This window comes from Sceloporus occidentalis, unplaced genomic scaffold (assembly GCF_023333645.1).
Source record: "Sceloporus occidentalis isolate IW3139 unplaced genomic scaffold, rSceOcc1.0.p SCAF_14, whole genome shotgun sequence".
NCBI classification, from domain to species: Eukaryota; Metazoa; Chordata; class Lepidosauria; order Squamata; family Phrynosomatidae; genus Sceloporus; species Sceloporus occidentalis.
The window spans coordinates 18,159,105-18,180,804 of NW_028316994.1; the positions used below are offsets into that span (position 1 = coordinate 18,159,105).

The window sequence follows — 21,700 nt, forward strand, 5'->3', positions numbered from 1 at the left end:
CAGATGTTGATCATAGAGTTGCACTGGAGGACCTAGAAATCCCCAGAGAAGTGTTCTGACCAATGTAGTGTATTGTTTTGTTTTTAAATTGTGGTTGTTCTACTTTCATGGAGGGGGTTCATGTCCCCTTAACCCCAGAAAAGGTGGAGGGCCTATTGATCTTTTTAAAAGGAGAATTGCCACTCCTGAAAGCTTCCAGAATTCCCTTTGGGGCCAGAAGAAGGGAGTTTGGGGAGATTGAAAGTGCCGAGGGCAATAAAAACAGTCATGGCAGGCCACATGTGGCCCAACAGTTGGATTGTGGCCATCTCTGCCCTACAGCAACGAAAGAGGGGAAGAGTGGCTGTGTTCATTACAACACTGGCCATTAGGGGGCAGCACATTATCTGAACTTCCTTGCTTTTATTTGTCACTCAAGCAGATTTATGGTTAAATCTATTACTAATTCTCAGCCGCTAATTTGTGGGAGATTGTGGGAGATGTTGTCCGATAGAGTAACTTTCACAAAACTCTGAGCTAAATGTTCAGATTGTGTGACGCCAATTCTCCATCACTGACATCAACGTCTTCATTTCGGGTTCAAGCTAAAAATTACTGGTTTGCAGCTCCTGGATGGCGATAGCAAAAGCCATTTGAAAGTGGAATAGAAAGTGGAAGTGACGGCCCCCCATTCCTTGGAGTTTATAAAACAGAGGCTGGATGTCCACTTCTAAGATGTGTTTTAGGTCTGGATTCTTGGACTGGCCTGAGGCTGGTCTAGAATGGCCTCAGGGTCCCATCCAACTCTGCAGTTCTGTGATTAAGGTCCAGAACACACTGGAAATAATCCAGTTTGAGACTATTTTAACGGCCCTGGCTCAGTGCTAGGGAATCCTGGGAATTGTAGTTTATTGTGGAGCTGGGGCAATCTGACAGAGAAAGCTTAATGTCGCCGAAAATTACAAAATTCCCTAGCCTTGGGCCAAGGCAGTTAGAGTGGTCTCAAACTGGATTATTTCTGCAGTGTGTTTTGGACCTACGCTAACTAGAACCTTTTTTAAACTAAGAGGATTTTCACTCTGTGTAGTTTGATCTTAGGATCATTGTAAGGAACTGGGCCCCTGCCACCAGGAAGATAGGTTCTGGAGTTCTTCTTGTCATCATGGCCAAACATGGACAGCTGTCAAAGACTTACTTTCTGTTAGTGATCTTGTATTTTAGCTTTAGCTGGAGTTTCTGCATTGATCCAAGGGTTAAACTCTGTGCCCTCTGTGGCCCATTCCTACTTTCGTAATCCAGGGCTGTTTCTACACTGCAGAATTAATGCAGTTTGATTCCCATTTAACTACTATGGCTCAATGCTATGGAATTCTGGAACTTGTAATTTTGTGAGCCACTTAGCTTTCTCTCTCAGAGAGCTTTCTGGAGCCACAACAAACTGCAAATCCCAGGATTCCATAGGATGGTTAAAGCAGTATCAAACTGCTTTAATTCTCCAGTGTGACACCAGCCTCTGTTGCCCTCCTCTGGATACATTCCAGTTATGTTGTGGTTAATAGAGATAACAGTACCTTGTGGCCTAGGAAGTGGGCATCCTCTGAGGTGATTCTTTTCCGTTTGGAGGTATTATGTTGCATTAATCTTATTTTAGAAAAAGCCTTGGACATTTGCAGACCGGTGTGTGTTTTTATATTGTCTTCCTGAGACTTGGAATTTAAGCGATGGTCAATGTGGCTCAGTCTTTCATGCTTTAAATCTTGCTAAAGGACTTCCGCTCCAAGGCTGAAAAGATAAACCTTCCCCATTGATCATTCAATGGTCAGAAGATCTCGCTGGGTTTGCAACACAGGAATATATATATATATTACAGGCGTTAACTTCAAGAAAATGTATTTTTGACATCTTCTTATATTAAAGTATGAGTTTTGTTCTTGTTTATTTCCTGTGTTGCATTGTTTGTTGTGCACCTTCAGACTGAATCTGACTGATCGCAACCACATCTTAGAGTTTTCTTGGCCAGATTTATTCCAAGGATGGTTTCCATTGACTTCTTCTGAGGCTGAGAGAGTGTGTCTTGATCAAGGCCTCTCAGTGGGTTGCAATGGCTGTGTGGGAACTCAAACCCTGGTTTCCCAGAGTCCTAGGCTGCATCCACACTGCAGAAATAATGCAGTTTGACACCACTTTAACTGCCATGGCTCCATGCTATGGAATCCTGGGATTTGCAGTTTGCTGTAGCACCAGAGCTCTCTGACAGAGAAGGCTAAATAGCTCAAGGAATTACAAATCCCAGAATTATGTAGCACTGAGCCATGGCAGTTAAAGTGCTACCAAACTGTATTATTTCTGCCATGCGGATGCAGCCTATGTTTTGTTCTCCATACCTCTTGTCACCCTCGTTGCCCTTCTCCGAACTTGCTCCAATTTCTCTATATCTTTCTTAAAATTAGGTGCTCAGAATGGAACACAGAACTCTAGATGAGGTCTAACCAATGTAGAATATATAGGGGGACTATGACTTTTCTTGACTGGGAAACTATAGTTAATGCAGGCTAAGACAGCATTTGAGAGCCAGCATAGTGTAGTGGCTTGAGCACTGGACTATGACTCTGGAGACCAGGGTTCGAATCCTCACTTGGTCATAGAAACCCACTGGGTGACCTTGGGCAAGTCACATTCCCTCAGCCCTGGAGGATAGCAATGGCAACCCCTCTCTGAAGGAATGTACCAAGGAAACCCCATGAAGGGTTTCCCTTAGGGTCGCCATAAGTCAAAAATGGCTTGGAGGCACACAACAACAACAAGACAATATTTGTCCTCTTTGCCTCCTTTCTTCCTAGACTGCAAAGGAATGGGAGAAAGAAGAAACCAGCTTATGGCCTTGGTCCATAGAGTGCAAGACCTTTATTTCCAGGATAAAGCCAGAAATGACCACAGAGCTGCAATCTTTGCACCTCAAGTGAATAAAAGGAAGCGCTAATGAGAATGCAATGAGTAGCAGAACAGTAAAAATGGAAAGGACAGCCTCCCTGGCCACCCCACATCCACAGAGGTTAGCGACAGGGTGACCAGACGACCTCCTTTTTCAGGACCTGTCCTCCATTTCAACCTTCTGTCCAGGAGGAATTCCAAAGCATCTTCCATCTTGAGCATGACCAAGAAGCATGAGTTGGCATTCATAAGAGTGTTTTTTTGCTTTTATTTGACCACCTCCTCCCTTTTTTCCCTTGTATGTCCTACATTTTGCGGTGCCTTGTCCTCCTTTGTGACGAGGGCATCTACCCGCCCTGGTTAAAAGAGAGAGCAAATATAATGCAGCCCTTACACAAAATATGTTTCCTCCGGCCGTTCCAGTGCTGCGTGAAATGATATTGTTGCCCCTCATTGTTCACAAGCAATGCTTATGGTTTTTAATACATTAATGAATAATGGTAATAATTTCGGCACATTGTTTCCATGCTCTGTGGTCAACCGCATTGAACATTGCCTTGTGCATACAAAAAGGGCTAAGGATGAGGCAATGCTCATGCCATTGCAATTCCCAGACAATGGTCCTGTGATGTTTTCGACTGCAGTTCCCAGAATCCCTGACTATTGACCAAGCTGGCTTCTAGGACATGAAGTCCAAAACACCTGGAGGACCAAAGTTTGGGAATCACCGAGCATGGGTGGTCACCGGTGTGAGGTCCAAGGGCCAATTGACCCCCAGCTGTCCCCAACCCCATAGGATTCCCATGTGCCACAATAGCTCTGTTTTCAGTTCAGAGTGGAGTAGTGTCCCTTTCAAAATGGTGACGTGGCGTAACATCCGGATGCCATTTTGAGGAGGCCCCTGAAGGAAAAATGAAGGTTCTTTGGTACAGTTGAGGGGCACAGAGTGAGGTCCACAGGGACCTTCTGGGTGTTTGGGGATGTTGGGGGTTCCAGTGGGTTTGAGGGTGGAGGGGAGCTTGTGCCACATAGAAGAGCCAGTGTGGCAAAGTGCTTTAAGCAATGGACTTTGACTCTGGAGACCAGGGTTCGAATCCCAGCTCGGCCATGTAAATCCACTGGGGTGACCTTGGCCAAGTCACACTTTCTCAGCCTCAGAGGATGGTAAGAGCAAACCCCCTTTGAAGAAACTTGCCAAGAAAACCCCATAACTTAAAGGCACACAACAATAACAACAACAATGGGAGCTTGTGCCACATTTTCATCTTGGGAGGGGGTTCTCTGTGATTTGGGGACAAAAAAAATCACCTGAAAATGGAGATTTGAGGGACTAGCAGGAGATGGGGATTCAGGGATCACAGAAGTGTGGTCCTGGGGCCACATGTGGGCTACAGGCCACACTTTGCTTACCCTCGGTGTAGAAATCCATTCTTATATATGCCAATATATCCATTTGGGGGTTCCAAAGCTTATCCTGGGGTGCATTTCTCATCTGTGGTTGACTTCTGGGATCCTCACAGTTTCAAAGAATCAAAGAACCATAAAGTTGAACCCCTGCATGGTGCAGGATCTCCAGCTAAAGGAACTCCAGCAGGGAGTTGTAGTAGGTTGTCTCCTAATGATCAGAAAGAATTGCAGTGGTCCCTCCACATTTGCTGGGGTTAGGGGCACAGAATCCCCACGGAAGTGGGAAAACCGCAAATAAAAAATCACTGAGTGAACACCTGTCTAGGGATCTCTAGGTCCTCCAGTGCAACTCTGTGGGCAACATCTGCTGGACATTGACCTTGGAATTGCGCTGGAACTGAGCTACAAATGCCTAGTGTTCTCTCTAGCTATCTCTAGGTCCTTCAGTGCGACTTTTGGTGGAGGTTGGCCACAGAGTTGCTTTGGAGGACCTAGAGATTCCTCAAGGAAACATATTAATAAAATCCGTGAGTGATCAAAGCCGCAAAAGTCAAATCTGCAAATGTGGCGGAACGACTGTATTAATTTCCCAAGGTCACCCAGTAGGTTTACATGGCTGAACCAAGATTTGAACCCTGGTCTCCAGAGTCCTAGCCCAACACTTAAACCACAGTGCCATGATGCTTCACATAACTGTACATACCTGTACATAGAATCACAGGATACTAGAGTTGGAAGAGATCCCAAAAGGCTATCCAATCCAACCCACTGCCATGCAAACCCCTGGTGAAGTGACAGCCCTTCTAGAGAGAATATCAATGCCAAACTTCTTTTTATGACCCTTTGCTGGCTTTTATAGTGCTGCAAGCTCACTGCTGTGCCCATTTCCCAGGGGGGCAAAGATACCTCCCTCTGTGTGATATGCATCATGTCTGAGAATTTCCCCCTGCAGGGAATGTAAACAGGGTTCCTGAAAAGAGTGAAAAATTATACAGGTAGAAATGTGCGTTTTGCCTCTCAGGTGACAAGTGGTCTATTTTTGCAGATTTGCAACCTTTAAAATCAATACCTTTTGCATCCACCTCCTCCTTTGACATTCCTTTAATTTGCAGTGACAACTTTAACTTGCACCCTTTTTTGTTGCACCCTTTCTCCCTCCCTTCTCTGACAAACCTGTCTGAAATTACCTTCCTGGAAAGTCAAGGCTAATGAATAGGAAATGCAAATCTAAGAATTAGGGGGGGAGACTGAGAAAATAAAGGGAATGCCAGAACAAGCCTTCATGCTGTCAAAGGAAAGAAGGGGAAAGACTTACTGAATGGGCAAGCCTGAAGCCTGTGTGGTGTAGTGGTTTGTGCATTGGACTAGGGCTCTGTAGACCAGGGCTCGAATCCCCATTCAGTCATGGAGACCTTGGGAAAGACACACACTCTCAGCCTCAGAGCAAGGCAAGGGCAAACCTCCTCTGAACAATTCTTGCCAAGAAAACCCCAGGATAGTTTCACCTTAAGGTCGCCATATGTTGCAAGAAGGCACACAACAGCAACAAAATGTAAGGGCCTAAATCCCTCTTAGAGGTACCAAATCCTGTCTGATCTTGGAAGCTAACCCCTGGTTAGTCCTTGGATGGGAGACCACAGCGAATCCCAGGGGCTGAAGGCTGTATTTCAGAGGAAGGAACTGACAAAACCACCTCTGAGGACTCCTTGACTTAAGAAAACGCCATGACAGGTTTTGCCAGAAAGTGGCTGAGAGTAGGTTTTGGCGGTGAAAACCAACTGCACAGCCGGCCCAGTTAATGGTCACTGGTGGCCCAATCGCCCATGAATCCACCCAGATCCCTTTGAAAGCTGCCCGAGTTGACAGCATGGCATCTTGTGGTGGTGAGTTCCACAGTTTGTGTCCTGTGTGAACAAATCCTTCCTCTTACCCAGCGCAGACTGTCCAGCATTCAGCTTCAATGGGTGATCATGGATTTTGGCCAATTTTTTTTAAAGGAGGGATTCCTCCTTATCAGCTCTGACTGTATCATGCATTTGGTTGTTGTTGGTAATTGCCAGCAAGCTGATTTTGATGGGTTGCAATCCTATGAACGAAAGACCAGACCACTCTGTTGCCAACAGCAGGCATTTGATCCATTGGGAGATTCTGGGAGCTGGAATCCAATGAAGGTCTAATCTGCACTGCAGAAATAATGCACACTGCTTTAATTGCCATAGCTCAGTGCTATGGAATCTGGGATCTGTAGTTTTGGGGAAGGCGGTAGCCTTCTTGTCAGTGAGCTCTGGTGCCACAGAAAACTACAAATCCCAGGATTTCATAGCATAGAGTCATGACAATTAAAGCGGTGTGAAACTGCATCCTTTTACACTGTATGCCACTATCTCAATCTTGGGGAGAAAATGAGATATACAACTGGACCTTGATATTCGCTGGGGTTTGGTTCCAGGACCCCTTGTGGACAGCAAAATCCATCAATGCTCAAGTCCCATTAAATGCATTAGGCCATTGTTGTTGTTGTTGTTGTTGTTATTGTTTTATTACAGACCCTTGGTATCCCCTGGGGTTTGGTTTAAGGACCCTCTATGGATACCAAAATCTATGGATGCTCAAGTCCCATTAAATACGATGGCAGAATAAAATGGTGTGTCTTATATAAAAAATGGCTTGCTTTTCAGAATTTACATTTTAAAAAAATATTTTCAAGCTGTGGATGGTCAAATCCATGGATAAAGAATCCATGGATAAAAATGATGATGATGATCATGATGATAATGAGAATAAAAATAATAATATAGCATTGTACTGTGCCATTATACACACACACACACACACACAAAATCATCATCATCATCATCATCATCATCATCATCATCATCATCATCATCATTTCTGAAGTGCAGATTAGATTGAAGTGAGTTTTCCAAGCCCTGACGATGTGCAAAACATAAGGCTAGACTGTCCCTCTTCCCTGCCCTATGCTAAGTGGATGGAAACACCCTTGGCATTCGGAAAGATGCCAGTCAAATCTTTGCCATCTCTGGGCAGGAGGAAAATGCCTTTCTGAGACGGTTGTGTGACGCTGCCAGTCAGTGTAGGCAACACTAAATAGACGCACCAGTAAACTGACTCCCTAGAAGGCAGTGTCTGGGTTCTTAACTTTCCCAGAATGCCCAACAGCACTTCAACCCTTGTGATGCTAAACCAGCTTCATTTGAGGGCTGCCAGGACATCTGCCCTGAGATTTTAGGGTCCAGATCTGAGACCTAGAGATGCCCCCTTGTAATGCCATGGCCAGTTGGCCTTGGGGGAGGCTGGAAGGAGCTAGTCCCTGGTGATGTTATTAAGCACGATGCCTCGGGCATCGACCAAAGTTGCACAGAGGCTGCCTTTCAAGTAATACTGGTGTGTGTGTGTGTGTGTGTGTGTGTGTGTAGCGAAACAATAGCAAAACATAAATCTACACAGACTTTTTCAAAGCAGCGATCTTCCTTAAAAGTCATCCCAAGAGTGGTGGAGAGGGTGATATCCTGAGATCTGGCAAGCCTCACATTATCACAGACACGAAACGGTGTGTGCATGCGGTAGGAAGACTACACACAGTGTGTGATTGTGAGTTTGTGAGAGACACAGGACTTTATCACACGGAGGCAAAGGGGTTAAATCCCATGCAGAAATGGCATTTTAAAATCTGCCTTTACAGGTTGTTTTTCAGACATGCTGGCGTCAATAAGAACTAACGTGACATTAATCCGAACACACTCCTTTATACTTTTGGGAAGTTTCCAAAAGTGAAAAGGAACGGGTTTCGTCGACTTTGCGTTTGGATTAATGTCACGTTATTTCTCATTGAAGCAAACATTGTCTGAAAAACTATCCGCTTTTGTGGGTTACTTCTAATTTCTGTTTGGGTTAACCCCGAATGCTGTGTGAAAAACAACCTGCTTTTGCGGGGTGTGTGTGTGTGTGTCACTTTAAATCAAGTTCCCACATGGGATCCGTCCCGTGTTATAAACTTCATAGATTGTCTGGCACAGAGATGGGTGCGGCTATTGTTTGACACAGAAATGGCAGATGATGTTGGACTGCAGCTCCCATGATTCTTCACCACTGGCTAGCTAGGGTCTAATCTGCCTAGCATAAATAAATCAGTTTGACACCACTTTAACCGCCATGGCTCCATGTTAAGAAATTCTGGGAATTGTTGTTCATGCTCTGTCAGAGAGCTCTGGTGCCACAGCAAACTACAAATCCCAGGATTCCATAGCATGTAGTCATGGTTTTTAAGGTGGCATCCTCTTGCATTATTGCTGCAGTGTAGATTAGATCCAAGACTGATAGGATTTCCAGTAATATCCAAAGGACTGCACTATTCTAGCCCCTGAATCTGGGGCCTTTACCTGATTTGGGAGTGTGCACAAGGCAGGAAGATCGGGATGAAACATCAACCATGCAGAAATTACTTAGGAAATTCACCTTTCTCATTCTTGTTGAAAATGTAGTTCCTTCAGACAACTTGCAGGTGTGTGTTCTCTTTGCAATGCCAAAATTGTTCTCTGTCTTCTCCTGCCCACCCACCCGGTTGAAATGTTCAGCTCCTTCCATCTGTTTCATCTTAGCAACGCGAGGCAGACAATGAAGGGCTAGAAGATGGTACTTTGCGAATGAATGGTTAGTATCGACAGACGCAGAGAAAACCCTCCTCTGAACATCCCACCAGCCTCAATACTGTGCTACAGCACTGCAGTGGATGATGGGCTCTTTCAGGCCACACAGTTATGGCACTGCGATTCCACTTTAGCTGCCATGGCGGCATTTGATAGGACTCTGGGATGTACAGTGGGTCCTTGGTATCCGCTGGGGTTTGCTTGGAGGACAACCCCCCTCCCCCCCATGGATACCAAAATCCATCGATGCTCAAGTCCCATTAAATGCAGTGGCGTAGTAAAATGGCATCCCTTATATCAAATGGCAAAATTAAGGTTTGCTTTTTGGAATTTATATGTTTGAATGTTTTCAAGCTGTGGACACTTGAATCTGTGGATAGAAAATCCGTGGGTACGGAAGGCTTACTGTACAGTTTACAGAAAGGTATGTGTGGCGTAATGGTTTGAGTATTGGACTACAAATCTGGAGACCAGGGTTCAAATCCCAGTTCAGCCATGAAACCCACTGGGTGACCTTGGTCAAGTCACAGTCTCTCAGCCTCAGAAGGCATGGGCAAGCCTCCTCTGAACAAACCCTATGATAAGTTCGCCATAGGGTCACCATAAGTCGGAAACAATTTGAAGGCACACAACAACATTAACAACAATTCAGAATTCTCATCCAGAGAGCTTTACTGCCTCACCAGATTCCAGGATTCCATAGGATGCAGCCATAGCAATTAAAGTGGAACCATGCTGCTATAATTGTGTTGTGTGAAACAGTGAAAGGGGCTTGACAGAAAGTTTCCAGATGTTTGCAGCTCTGGGGCTGACCATCACACATTCTCCAACTGTCCTGATTGGGACAGTCCCAATTAATCCTCTGTGGCCCCGTGTTTCCAGCTGCTTTTAAAATGTCCCAGTTTTTCTCTTCTCCTCCATCTTTTTTCCATCTTGACCATGCATTGATGTTGCTTGGCTACACCTGCGCTGATTTTCATTTGTGAAATGTTAGAGGATATGCCATCGTAGTTTTTAAAAATATAATCTTGTGCCTTCATTGTGTCTTTCTGCTGGGCTCCATCCAGAGAGTCACGAGTAGACTACTGTGGGCTACTGGAAGCAGTTAATGAAAGGGCAGCACTGAGCATGTCTAGAGTGGCTTTTTCACATAGAGAAACCCCAAATTCCTGCTCCTATTCATAGCGAACCATTTCCAAATGCTTTGAGTTCCATCAAAACTTGCAAATTGCAAAATGCCTCACTTTTGTTTGACGCTTGCACAGCTTCAGACTCAGTCCCCTTATCTGATATTGTCTTATCGGACTTGCAGCCAGTGTGTGTGCCGGGAAGCTTTGCGGCGCTTCTGCACTATAGAAATACAGTAATGCAGTTTGGCACCACTTTAACTGCCATGGCTCTATCCTACAGAATCTTGGGATTTATAGTTTGGTGAGGCACCGGTGCAGTTTGGCAGAGAAGGTGAAAGACCTTGTGTAACTGCGAACTACAAATCCCACAATTCCACAGGATGGAGCCGTGACAGTTAAAGTGGTGTGAAACTGCTTTAATTCTGCAGTGTGGATACATCTCTCAATTCACTTCTAGTCTCATGGAATCGGTGGGATTTATGTCTGCTCTAGCTGGGACCCTCAGCTGGATGCTGGGCATTCGTTTTAGCATTAATGCGTTCACATGAAATAATCAAATAAAAGCCATTTGTAAACTTGCAATGCCAAGGGGAAATTATGAGAACATTAATTTCCTAATTGATTCACTGAACTAATAAAATTTTTAAAATCATTGTAGATGACTAAAATTGGCAAGTTTAATTTTTTGTTAAAAAAAGAGAAACGTTAATGACTTGGAGCACGGCATCCGTCAACGTTTCATGGTTTACATAATTAATTTTTAAAGCCGTGGCTGATCATTTCAATCAATTAGATGAAACCAAATAATCTTTTGAATCAATTAGAGGTAACAAAGTGATACGTTTTTTGAAAAGAATCAAAGAAACAAAGTCCGGCCTCTGGGTGATCTCTGGCCTTTTGGATTCCTTGCTTTCTAGTTATCACTGGGTATGTCTGTGTCTTGAACTCAGCACCCAGGAGAACTCCTGGGAAGTAGTTTACATACCCCTCAACCGTCCCGATTTGGCAGGAATAGCCCTATTAATCCTCTGCCTTCCCACTTTTTCTGCTGGTTTTAAAACAGCTCAGTTTCTCTCTCCTCCTCTTCATTTATCCTCAGCTTTCTTTAGCTGGTGCAAATGGAGTTCAAAATGCAAAAGGACACTTGGACCTCCACTTTTGTGGCTTTGTTTTTTGTGGATTTGATTATTTGCCGTTTTGATTCATATGTCCTCTCTAGGAATCTCCAGGTCCTCCAGCGCAACTCTGCCGGAAGTTGACCATAGAGTTGTGCCAGAGAATTAAACGTTCCTAGAAAAACTCTTCTCTAGGCATTTGTATGTCCTCCAGCATGATTCTATGATTAACCTCTGGCAGATGTTGACCATAGAGTTGCACTGGAGGACCTGGAGACTCCTAGAGAGGTGTTCTCTTAGGTAAAAAAGAATAGTGTGTTTTTTTTATTTGCAGTTTTTCTACATTCACAGAAGTCCTTTACCTTTAACCCCAGAGAATGTGGAGGGACCGCTGTAATTATGCATGGTCCCTCCACATTCAGGTTGATCATAGACTCATACTGGAGGACCTACAAATGCTCAGAGAAGTGTTTTCTCTAGGAACTTCTAGGTTCTCCAGCACAGCTCTATGGTCAGTGTCTGGCAGAGTTGTGCTGGAGGACCTAGAGATTTCTAGAGTCGAGAACGTATTAATGAAAAAGGCAAATAATCAATTCCACAAAAGTCAAAGCCACAAATGTGGAGGGCCAACTGTATATGTACTTTTTTTCTACTTCAAAAAAGTACTGGGTCTCCCTTTGGCTCTGATTTTAGATGTGCATTCAGCCAGCATCACAGCCAGTCACTCACTAGGAGCTCCTCCATGTATTGTTGCACTACATTTCCCAGCATGTCTCAACATTGGTTATGCTGGCCAAGGCTGCTGGGAGATACAGTCCCTTGACATCCCGATGGTTGCACGATTCTATCTTTAACCAACAAGATTGGCCAGCCTCTGTCTCTGGAGCAATCAAATTGCTGGACATTGGCATGTTCTGAACACAGTACGTTGCACCCATTACATTATTTTGTGTGACTGTTTTAATGCTCTTGTGCGCAATGGCACACTGGTGTGGGCCTTGGTCCCATGTGGTGCTTGTGAGGTGACAATAGTATACAAATCCCATGAAGAATTTGAGTGCTTTTTCTATATTCACCAAATATGTTCAGCACTTTTGCATATGGCATTGATTAATGTTCATGGCACAGACAAGAGGCTGAAGTTTGTGTTTTGCAATATGTGGATGTTTGTTGTGTAGTTTTTATTGTGTAACTGAGCCACTACCATGGCGTAGTGGTTTGACTGTTGGACTACGACTCTGGAGACCCAGGTTTGATTTCCTGCTCGGCCATGAAACCCATGGCAAGTCACACTCTCTCAGACTCAGAGGAGGCCAATGCCAAACCACCCTGAACAAATCTTGCCAAGAAAACCTCATCATAAGTCGCCATAGGGCACCTTAGGGTTGCCATAAGTTGGAAGTGACTTGGAGGCACACAACAACATCATTGTGTAATTTTGGGACTTGGTTGTTTGTTGTTGTGTGCCTTCAAGCTGTTTCTGACTTATGGTGACCCTAAGAGGAGCCTATCATAAGGCTGTCTGTGGAAAGTTTCTTCAGAAGGGGTTTGCCATTGCCATCCTCTGAGGTTGATTACAGTTCCCAGAATCCCCTAGCCATGCTGCCTTGGGGATTCTGGGAGCTGTGGTCCAGAAAAGTAAAATTTCCAAACTGTCGGGGGGGGGGGGTTCTGGGAGTAGTAGTCCCCCCAAAAGTAATTTTTCCTGGCTCTGGACCTAACAGGATTCTTTGTGGGATCTTTTCAATCGCTGTTACTGATCCATTTTGTTGAATGTTGGTATAATCCTAAAATATCCCTTTAGTGAAGCAAGACAGCTCTGAAAGATCTACCTGGCTCCCCAAAACCAATGGAGGATACAGATGTGAGGTACATTAATGTTCAATATGCAGCTTTTATCTTTTTTAAAAAGCCAAATGGGACTCATTTTGAGCAGCCTTTGCACCGCTGCATTACTTTAATGAAAAGAACAGGAATTGTTGTATTATTATCTAATATTCCTTTTCACGTCATGGACCTTCATAGCCACTTCGTGCAGTTTGTTGTACTGTATTTTTGTTGGCTGGAAGCAGGTCTTTTACAAAGTTCATGGCTCTTAGTTGCCCATTTGAGACCAAGCCAGTCCAGCATTACTTTGCATTACAGCAGGCAGACCTCTCATAGCAATATATTGGTGCTGGAAAAAATCATTTTCCCCATAGCTACCTTGAGGATTGTAGCCAAACCCAGAGGAAATGAGGATGCTAGGGCTGGGAGAGTGGGTGGGTGGCAATGGCGTCATTGTTCCTGATAAAGATGAAGTTCTGGTGGATGCAAATGTGCAGGTTCTGGTTCCGTTGCAGCCATTTTAAATAGCATTATGGAAAAAGAGGCATAGCTACCATTTCAGGTGGAAACTGAAGTTTTACTCTGACACATGGCCCTCCAGCTAATGTTGGATTGTTTGTCCCAGCAGCCCCTAGCCAGTATAGCCAATGTTGAGGAATGCTGGGAGCTGCAGTCTAGCAACATTCAGAGGGCCGTTTGTGTCCCACCCCTGAATTCCCAGAAACTTCAAGTCATTTCCAACTTATGGCGACCCTAAGGTGGGACCTATCATGGGTTTTCCTTGGCAAGATTGGTTCAGAGGAGGTTTGCATGGCCTTCCCCTGAGGCTGAGAGACTGTGACTTGCCCAAGGATCACTCAGTGGCTTTCATGGCAGAACTGGGAATCAAACCCTGGTTTCCAGAATCCTATTCCAACACTCAAACCACTGGGGGCCTAAATTTCCAAAAGGCACCTGATCCCGTCTGATCTTGAAAGCAAAGCAGGGTCAGGCATGGTTAATATTTGGATGGAAGACCAACAATGAATGTCTCCTCTTTAAAGTAGAAGACTGGGCAAGGGCCCAAATATCCTCCAGGTCTGGTTCTGGAAGCTAAGCAGGGTCAGACCTGGTCAATACTTGGATGGGAGATCACAAATCAATACCAAGAGCCGGAGGCTTTGTTTCAGAGCAAGGAATTGGCCAAACCACCCCTGAGGATTCCTTGCTAAGAGAAACCTCTGAAATTCATGGGGAGTACTATAGGTCAGCAGGCAACATGAAGACACAAACACACATACACACATTTGGCAATCTTGGCAATCCCTGGAGTAGCATGAGCAATATTTATTTGTTTATTTTATGTACAGTACTTATTTCATGGGTCCTGGGGCCAAATCCGTCCAGCTAAGTCCCATTTTTGTAGCCCAGGCTCCCAGGCCACCCCTTTCCCCACCTGTAACAAGGAGTAATCTGCTCTCCTGGAAGCCTCCAAGATCTGTGTCATCCCTTTCAAAGAGGACTTCCCTGCACAGTTTATCATATTTTTAAAAATATGCCTGTTTTTCAGAACCAAAAGCAGACCTCCCATTTTAAAATGAGTTTAAATTTTGGAGATCTGGGTGGCCCCAAGGAGGTCCAGAAGGGCAGAAAATGGACTCGTGGAGCTGCTGCATTGGTCCACCTTGACTCATGGCAAAAGTTCCTTGCTTGCTATGTTCTAGTCTAGGAGATGAAAAGCAACCAAAGGAGGAGGCATTCTAGCTGGCAGATTTGGGAAATGCAAGATGCCCTCCTTCCATAGCATCCTCCTTTCCTCTTCTCCCTCTCCCCCCTCTTGACCTTCACCCCCAAATGCACAATGTGATTTTTTATGTTAATTTTAAAAAACCCAGCCATTTGCCAATCTATAGTCTGCTTTTTCAGTTGGCTTTCTTTTTGGCAAAAAATAAATGGCCATGCTATGTTTCCCTCCTCCATTCTCCATTCCCCCATCCCCAGTTTTCATGGCCGCCTCCCCAGCATCCCAACTCCATGCGGGAGCAGGATCCTGTCGCCATGACAACCCCCGGAGCCCCAGTGGCTGGGTTGCTAAGCGACCAAAGAGACAGGGAGGCCCAGGGATGGAGGAAATGCATCAATTGCGGATGAGGAAGGGGAGGAAGGGAAAACACCCAAAATGGTGGTCCCAACCGGCTGAGAGAGAGGGGTCAGTGGGGGAAGAAGGGTCTGGGCCCTGGGGGTGACCCTTCTCTCTCTGGGGAGGTCTCCTGTTCCCATGTTAGTCTTCCTCTCCCCATCCCTTGTAAGGCCTTGCGAGGAAAGGAGGGTGGGATTCAGGGACCAGGACCAGCTTCTTTGCAACCTTTAAAAAGAAGGGCTGCTAGACAGGGGACAGGGATCTGATAAAGGAGGCCCAGCCAGATATTGAATACGGGGCAGGCCTTGCAACCTGCTCCCTAAGTCTCTCCTCATAGGGCTTCATGTTTTCCAAACTCTTCACCATTTTGATGGCCCTCCTTCTCAACATCCTCTTTGAATTCTGGTGCCCAGAACTGGACACAGGATTATTCCAGGTGAGGCCTGACCAAAACACTATGGCTTCTCTTCATCCAGACACTATACTTCTACTGATGCAACTTAAAATTGCATTGGCCTTTTTAGCTTCCGCATCGCACTGTTGACTCATGTTCAACTTGTGGTCCACATCTGTTTTACACATATGTGTCTCCTTAAGCCAGGTGTCCCCCATCCTATATCTGTGCATTTCCCATCTTTCTAATCTCTTCAGGTCATTTTGAATTTTGATCCTCTCCTCTGGAGTATTAGTTACTCCTCCTAATTTGGTGTCATCTACAAATTTGATAAGCATGCCCTCTATTCCTTCATCCAAGTCATTGATAAAGATGTTGAATAGCATTGGGCCCAGGACAGAAGCCTGTGGCACCTCAAATATTTAAAAAGGGCTATCATGTCCCCTCTTAACCTTCTCTTTTCCAAGCTAAACACATCCCGCACCCTATGTCTCTCCTTATGGTTTCCAAACCCTTCATCATTTTGGTCACCCTTCTCTGGACATGCCCCAGCCTTTTTTGAATTATACCCAGAACTGGACACAGGATCCCAGGTGGGCCTGAGCAAAGCAGAATCCAGTGGGACTCCAGTTGTTGCAGTGGGCAGCTGTGGTTGGGTCCAAAGGGACCATTTTTTGGCCACCTTGGACCTTCCAGGGGCCACATGGACTGTACCAAAATCCTCAAACAAAACCACTTTTGTTTTTGAGAAACTAATTTTTTGGGGAGGCATATTAAACATAGTCAGAACCAGCATGGATATGGTTTGTGTGTTGGACTATGGAGACCAGGATTTGATTCCCCGCTTGACCATGAAACCCACTGGGTGACTTTGGGCAATAACTCACAGTCTCTCAGCCTCAGAGGAAGGCAATGGCAAACTTCCTCTGAACAAATCTTGCCAAGAAAGCCCTGTGATGAGGAGCCTTAGGATTGCCATAAGTTGGAAATGATGTGAAGTCACACAACAACAACAACAACAACAATTAAGCATTACAAGGGGACTGTGAGCTATTTCAAAGGCAAATGGCTGCTCCTGGACTCTTCCAAGAGGCACTTAATGTACTTAATGCTAATTTGTTTAATTGTTGGTTTTTAAAATTTCATGCTTTGTGATTTTAGATTGTATGCCATAGGCAGGCTTTATCTTGTTTTGATGATTATGTAAAGCGGCATGTAAAACTTACGATGCTATATAAATAAACTTTAATAATATAACACTGTTTCTTGTGGCCACAAAAGGGCACTCTGGGAGAAACTACCCCCCTGCAAGGTAGGCCAGTGCTGTTCCCTCCATATTCCTTATTGAGGACAAAGAGATGGGGCTGAGAGAGAGAGAGAGAAGAGTGGCTTATTTGAAGAAGCTTGATGGATTTGTGAGTTTTTGGGGTAGGAAATACATCAGCTGGCTTTCTTCCACATTTGCTCCCAAGGAGCTGCTGGAGTGATTCACAATGGGACAACTTTTGTGCTGCTTTTCCAGTCACAGCGCATGGCTTGATCCAGTTGTGGCATAATGTTCAAGAGCCAAAGGACCAAAATAAGTGGTTCCCCAAAATGTGTCCACTAACAGTTTGACTGGCAGAGTGCTGTCAGGGTGTGAAACTGACAATGTCAACTGTAGGGTTGCCAGAGATGGCTCTTGTCTCCTTTGCAGTTGTGTAGATGAAGGGGGCTGCTGGTCACACAACCAGGTAAAAAGCCACACCGGCTGACATTCCCTTTTCGGCATAACCGATAAAGGTACAGGGCCACTCTCCAATTTCCCCTCTGACAACGCTAGTTGAATGCCCCCAAATGGCTGGAGGCCCAAGAGTAATGCCTCTTCTTATCTGCACTGCAGAATTAATGCAGTTTGACACCGCTCTAACTGCAATGGCTCAATGCTATGGAATTGTAGGGTTTACTGTTACATGAGCTATTTAGCCTTCTTTTCCAGAAAGCTCTGGTGCTACAATAGACTACCAATCCCAGGATCCCATTGCACTGAGCCATGGCAGTTAAAGCAGTGTTAAACTGAGTTATTTCTGCAGTGCAGAAGAGGATGTAGTTCAACACTGAAACTACAACACCATGCTGGAGCTATGAGTGTAGTGATCAAGACTGAGGGCTTTGCTCAAATAAGAATTGTGCCCCATACTAATGAAAATGTCCTTCAGTCTCCAAATTTGCAGAGAATCAGACATTGGAAATTGTTCACCCCCTGAATTCTTTGATTTGCTGTTTTTGCATTCCTTTGGTGACTCTTTGCCTTCCTCTTTTCTGATGGTCCTGAAACTCTGAATGCTCAGCTGAAGTTTCCAGTTACTGCATGAAAGTGTGAGGTCCGAAGGAATATATAAATATCTATACAAACACACACTCACACACACACACAAATATATACAATATATTTGCAATATATATACGATACACATACACAAATATATACAAATGTTTACAAAATGTCCTCATTTTGCCCTCTGCCCCAGCTGTACCTGTATCCCTACCTGGAGCCTATTTTAAATGGCAGGAATATGTGAAGTCGTAACAGCAAGAGGACCTCTGAGCATACTAGGAGTACAGGTTCAGTCTCCCTCATCTGGAATTCCAAAATAATCCAAAATATTCCAAAATCCAAAATTGCCCACAGGAAAGGCTGAGATAGGAACACTTTTGCTTTCTGATGGTTCTGTGTACACAAACTTTGTTTCATGCACAAAATTATCAAGCATATTGTGTATAAAAAATTACCTTTGGGCTATGTCTGTGAAGTGTATACAAAACATAATTGAATTTAATGTTTAAGCTTGGTTCCATCTCTATGATATCTCATTCTGCATATGCAAATATTCCAGAAACCTCCAAAATCCCAAGTACTTCCAAGTATTTTGGATAAGGAAGACTCCACATGTATATACTTCTTCCGCCTCCCTTTTACGCTCCTTTTCTTTGAAATGCTCAAGCGAAGTTTTAAATCACTGCAGTAACTGGGAATTGAACTAACATTTCATTTGGGGAGCAGAATTCTTTTTGGGGAGCCAATGCCCCCATTTTGTCCCAGCCTAGTAACAACAGTTCCTGCATGGCTGTAAATACTGTATTAACGGATACTGTATTAGTGGTCTGGGGCTTTATGTGCCCATTTAAGGGCTGTGAAGAAACCAGGAGGGGTGTTATTTTTTAAGAACTGGCCGGCCAGAGTGAACATACACTGCTACTATTGGGTTGTGTTCCCAGGTTGCACAGCTCAGGGGCAGGGGTTTGGGGTTATGGGAAAGGGGTCCATGGGCGCCTCTATTTTATTGATAAAAGAAACCCCAGAATGGAAAAATTCACTAATGCAATCCATTATACCAGAGCTTGGGAAATTGTCTGTTTTGGACTAAATCTGCCAGAATCTGCAATTTTGCCAGTTCTGTAATTCCCAGAATCTGTGGGATTTTGGGGTATTCTGGAAGTTGCAGAGCCACTGGTTGGGGGATTCTGGGAGACGTCACCCAAAACAGGCACTTCCCCTAAACTTTGATCCACACAGGCGCATATGTGCTGTGGCTGCATTTTTATGTTCACTGTAATGCTGCAGTGTGCAAATCCAGTCAATTCTTTCTCTCTCTCTCTTGCACACACATAGTACATATGCGCCTGTGTGAATCAAAGTTTAGGGGAAGTGCCTGTTTTGGGCGACATTTCCCAGAATCCCCAACCAGTGGCTCTGCAACTTCCAGAATTTCCCCAAATCCCACAGATTCTGGGAATTGCAGAACTGGCAGAATTGCAGATTCTGGCAGACTGCCCAAAACAGACAGTTTTCCAAGCTCTGGTATGGATTTTTTCATTCTGGGCTTTATCAATAAAATAGAGGCGCACACGGACAATTTGCCAGCATTCTTGCTCCAATCTGGCATTGCACCCTCTGGCTCTCCTTCCTTCCTTCCTTCCTTCCTTCCTTCCTTCCTTCCTAGGTGCTCTGGTTCCCTCTTTCCCCACAAGGGTGCCTCCTGGCTGATCAAAGATTCACATTCACATCAAGGGGATGATTGGCATGTGGGGTGCATCCCATCAGAGACCCTTACCTGTGGCCCCTGTTGAGCAACTTTCTCCCCAGCTGTTCCCACATTTCCTGAGCCACTATTGAGAAGTTGCCTGTGTGCATGGGTGGGTTTTTCCTCGCCCTGTGCCCTGTTGCCTGTCTCAGCTTTGCCACACTCTCACACATGTGCACACTATTCTTCCCTGTTTGGGGCACACAGATGTGCACACATGGGCCCATATGCATGCCTTTAATCCTATTGTGGGTGCAATTTCTGAATGTTTCTCTTCCAAACATCTGCAGTGAAGTCTTGCCCACTGTCCTGTTGTTGCGGTGTGCCTTCAAGTTGTTGCTGACTTGTGGTGACGCTCACAGGGTTTTCTTAGCAAGCGTCTTCTGAGGGCTGTGGCCATCCTCTGAGGCTGAGAGAGTGTGACTTGCCCAAGGTCTCCCAGTGGGTTTCCAGGGCCAAGTTGGGATTCCAACCCTGGTCTCCCAGTGTCCTGGTCCAATGCTCAGACCATTTCACTCTGCTGGCCTACCTCCTATAATGTGTAGGAAAGAAAAAATGGTCTTCTATTGCTAACCTAAAGACATGTGTCTCTGTGTGTGAGTGTGCACTGTTTGAGCTGCAGGCTCCTCACCACTGCATTGGCTTCCTCTTCCCCATCCCTTTGCGAAGCCTGCATCGCCCCCACATCACCGCCGCCCCCTTTCATCCTAACTCTCCAAGCGCCGCAATGGGTGTCCCCCCTCATCCACACAAGGAAGACACACACGCACACCCCACATCTGTGGCCGCATGGGCCTGTGGCACACCACCAGAGCCTCCTCTGCTTCCCCCTGGCCCCCTCCCTTTGCATCTCCTGGACAGGCACAGAAGAGAGCAGAGCATCCTTCCAGCAGCCTCTGCACCTTGCTGCACGAAAGGCAGCCTCCTGGATGCCCACTGTCACACACACACACACACACACGCCACAGATCCTGCGCCTGCCTCACACTCATACAGACACAAACAGACACACGCTCAGACACAAGCCCATCTCTCTGCCCTCCCTAGCCCCCCATCCATCCCTCTGCCTGGCTGCTGCCTCACTGCATCACAGCCAGCCTCCCAGCAGCAGCAGCAGCAGCAGCAGCAGCAGCATCCTCCCTCTCTCTGGCTCTCCATCCTTCCCTTGGCCATTCTGCCTTTCTCCCTCCTTCTCTGCACATCTTCCCTCCCTCTTCTCGCCCTTTCACGTTCCCGCCGTCTAGTCGTGACGACTCAGCCCCCCTCAACCTCCTCTGACACCCCCCCCATACTACTACTCTGCCCCCCTATAGCCCCGCACACCCCTTATGAAGACGAAGAACAGGTTCTCCTCTATGTGTCTCTGTGTGGTAGGTGGACCTTCTTCTCTTTTTATGGAATCTCCCCCTCCCTTTGCACACCAGCAACCCCCCCCCGAAAAAAGCCAGCACCACCCTCCAGGGTTAACCCTTCCCTCCCCACCCCCTTATTTCCCCCCAACCCCCCATTCTGCAGTAGCAACAGGTTGAGGAGGGGAGTGGGGAGGGGGAAAGGGACAGGTTGGCTTGCTAATAGGCAGAGGAAGGTTTGCAAGGAGGCTCAAAGAAGACTCACCCCCCCCCCCAAAAGCTATATGCCCCCTGTGCTTCATCCCCTCAAAAGATATCTACCTTCTACCCTTAACCTCCCAAAAGATATATATCTCCTGTGTTTCCCCCAAAAGATATATACCTTCTGTCCTTAACCCCCCCAAAGAAATATACCTCCTGTCCTTAAGTCCCCCCAAAAGATGTATATCTGCTGTGTTTCATCCCCACAAAATATATACCTCCAGCACTTCACACCCCCCAAAAAAGAGAAACTGAGCTCTTGCCCTTCACCCCCCCAATATATATATATATATGTATATATATATATATATATATATACACCTTCTGTCCTCATGCCACCCAAAAGATGTATACCTCTTGTGTTTCATCCCCCCCAAAAATATATACCTCCTGTCCTTCACCCCCCAAAAGAAATATACTTCATATCCTTCACCCTCCAAAAGATATATACTCCCTT

At 45.5% G+C, this 21,700-nt stretch overlaps 1 protein-coding gene across 7 annotated transcripts in view; it reads left to right on the forward strand.

Annotated features, from left to right (window-relative positions):
* Window positions 1–21,700, forward strand: part of LOC149304343 (disks large homolog 4) — a 159,673-nt gene that overhangs the window by 46,098 nt on the left and 91,875 nt on the right. The window contains exon 1 of one of the 7 annotated variants that reach the window (XM_089480538.1): window positions 20,986–21,003. The exons of the other annotated variants lie outside the window; for them this stretch is intronic. Coding sequence (XP_089336664.1) covers window positions 20,989–21,003 — 15 coding nt within the window. The 5' untranslated portion in view covers window positions 20,986–20,988. Of the gene's footprint in view, window positions 1–20,985; window positions 21,004–21,700 lie in introns of those variants that run through there. 7 annotated transcript variants of the gene reach the window in all.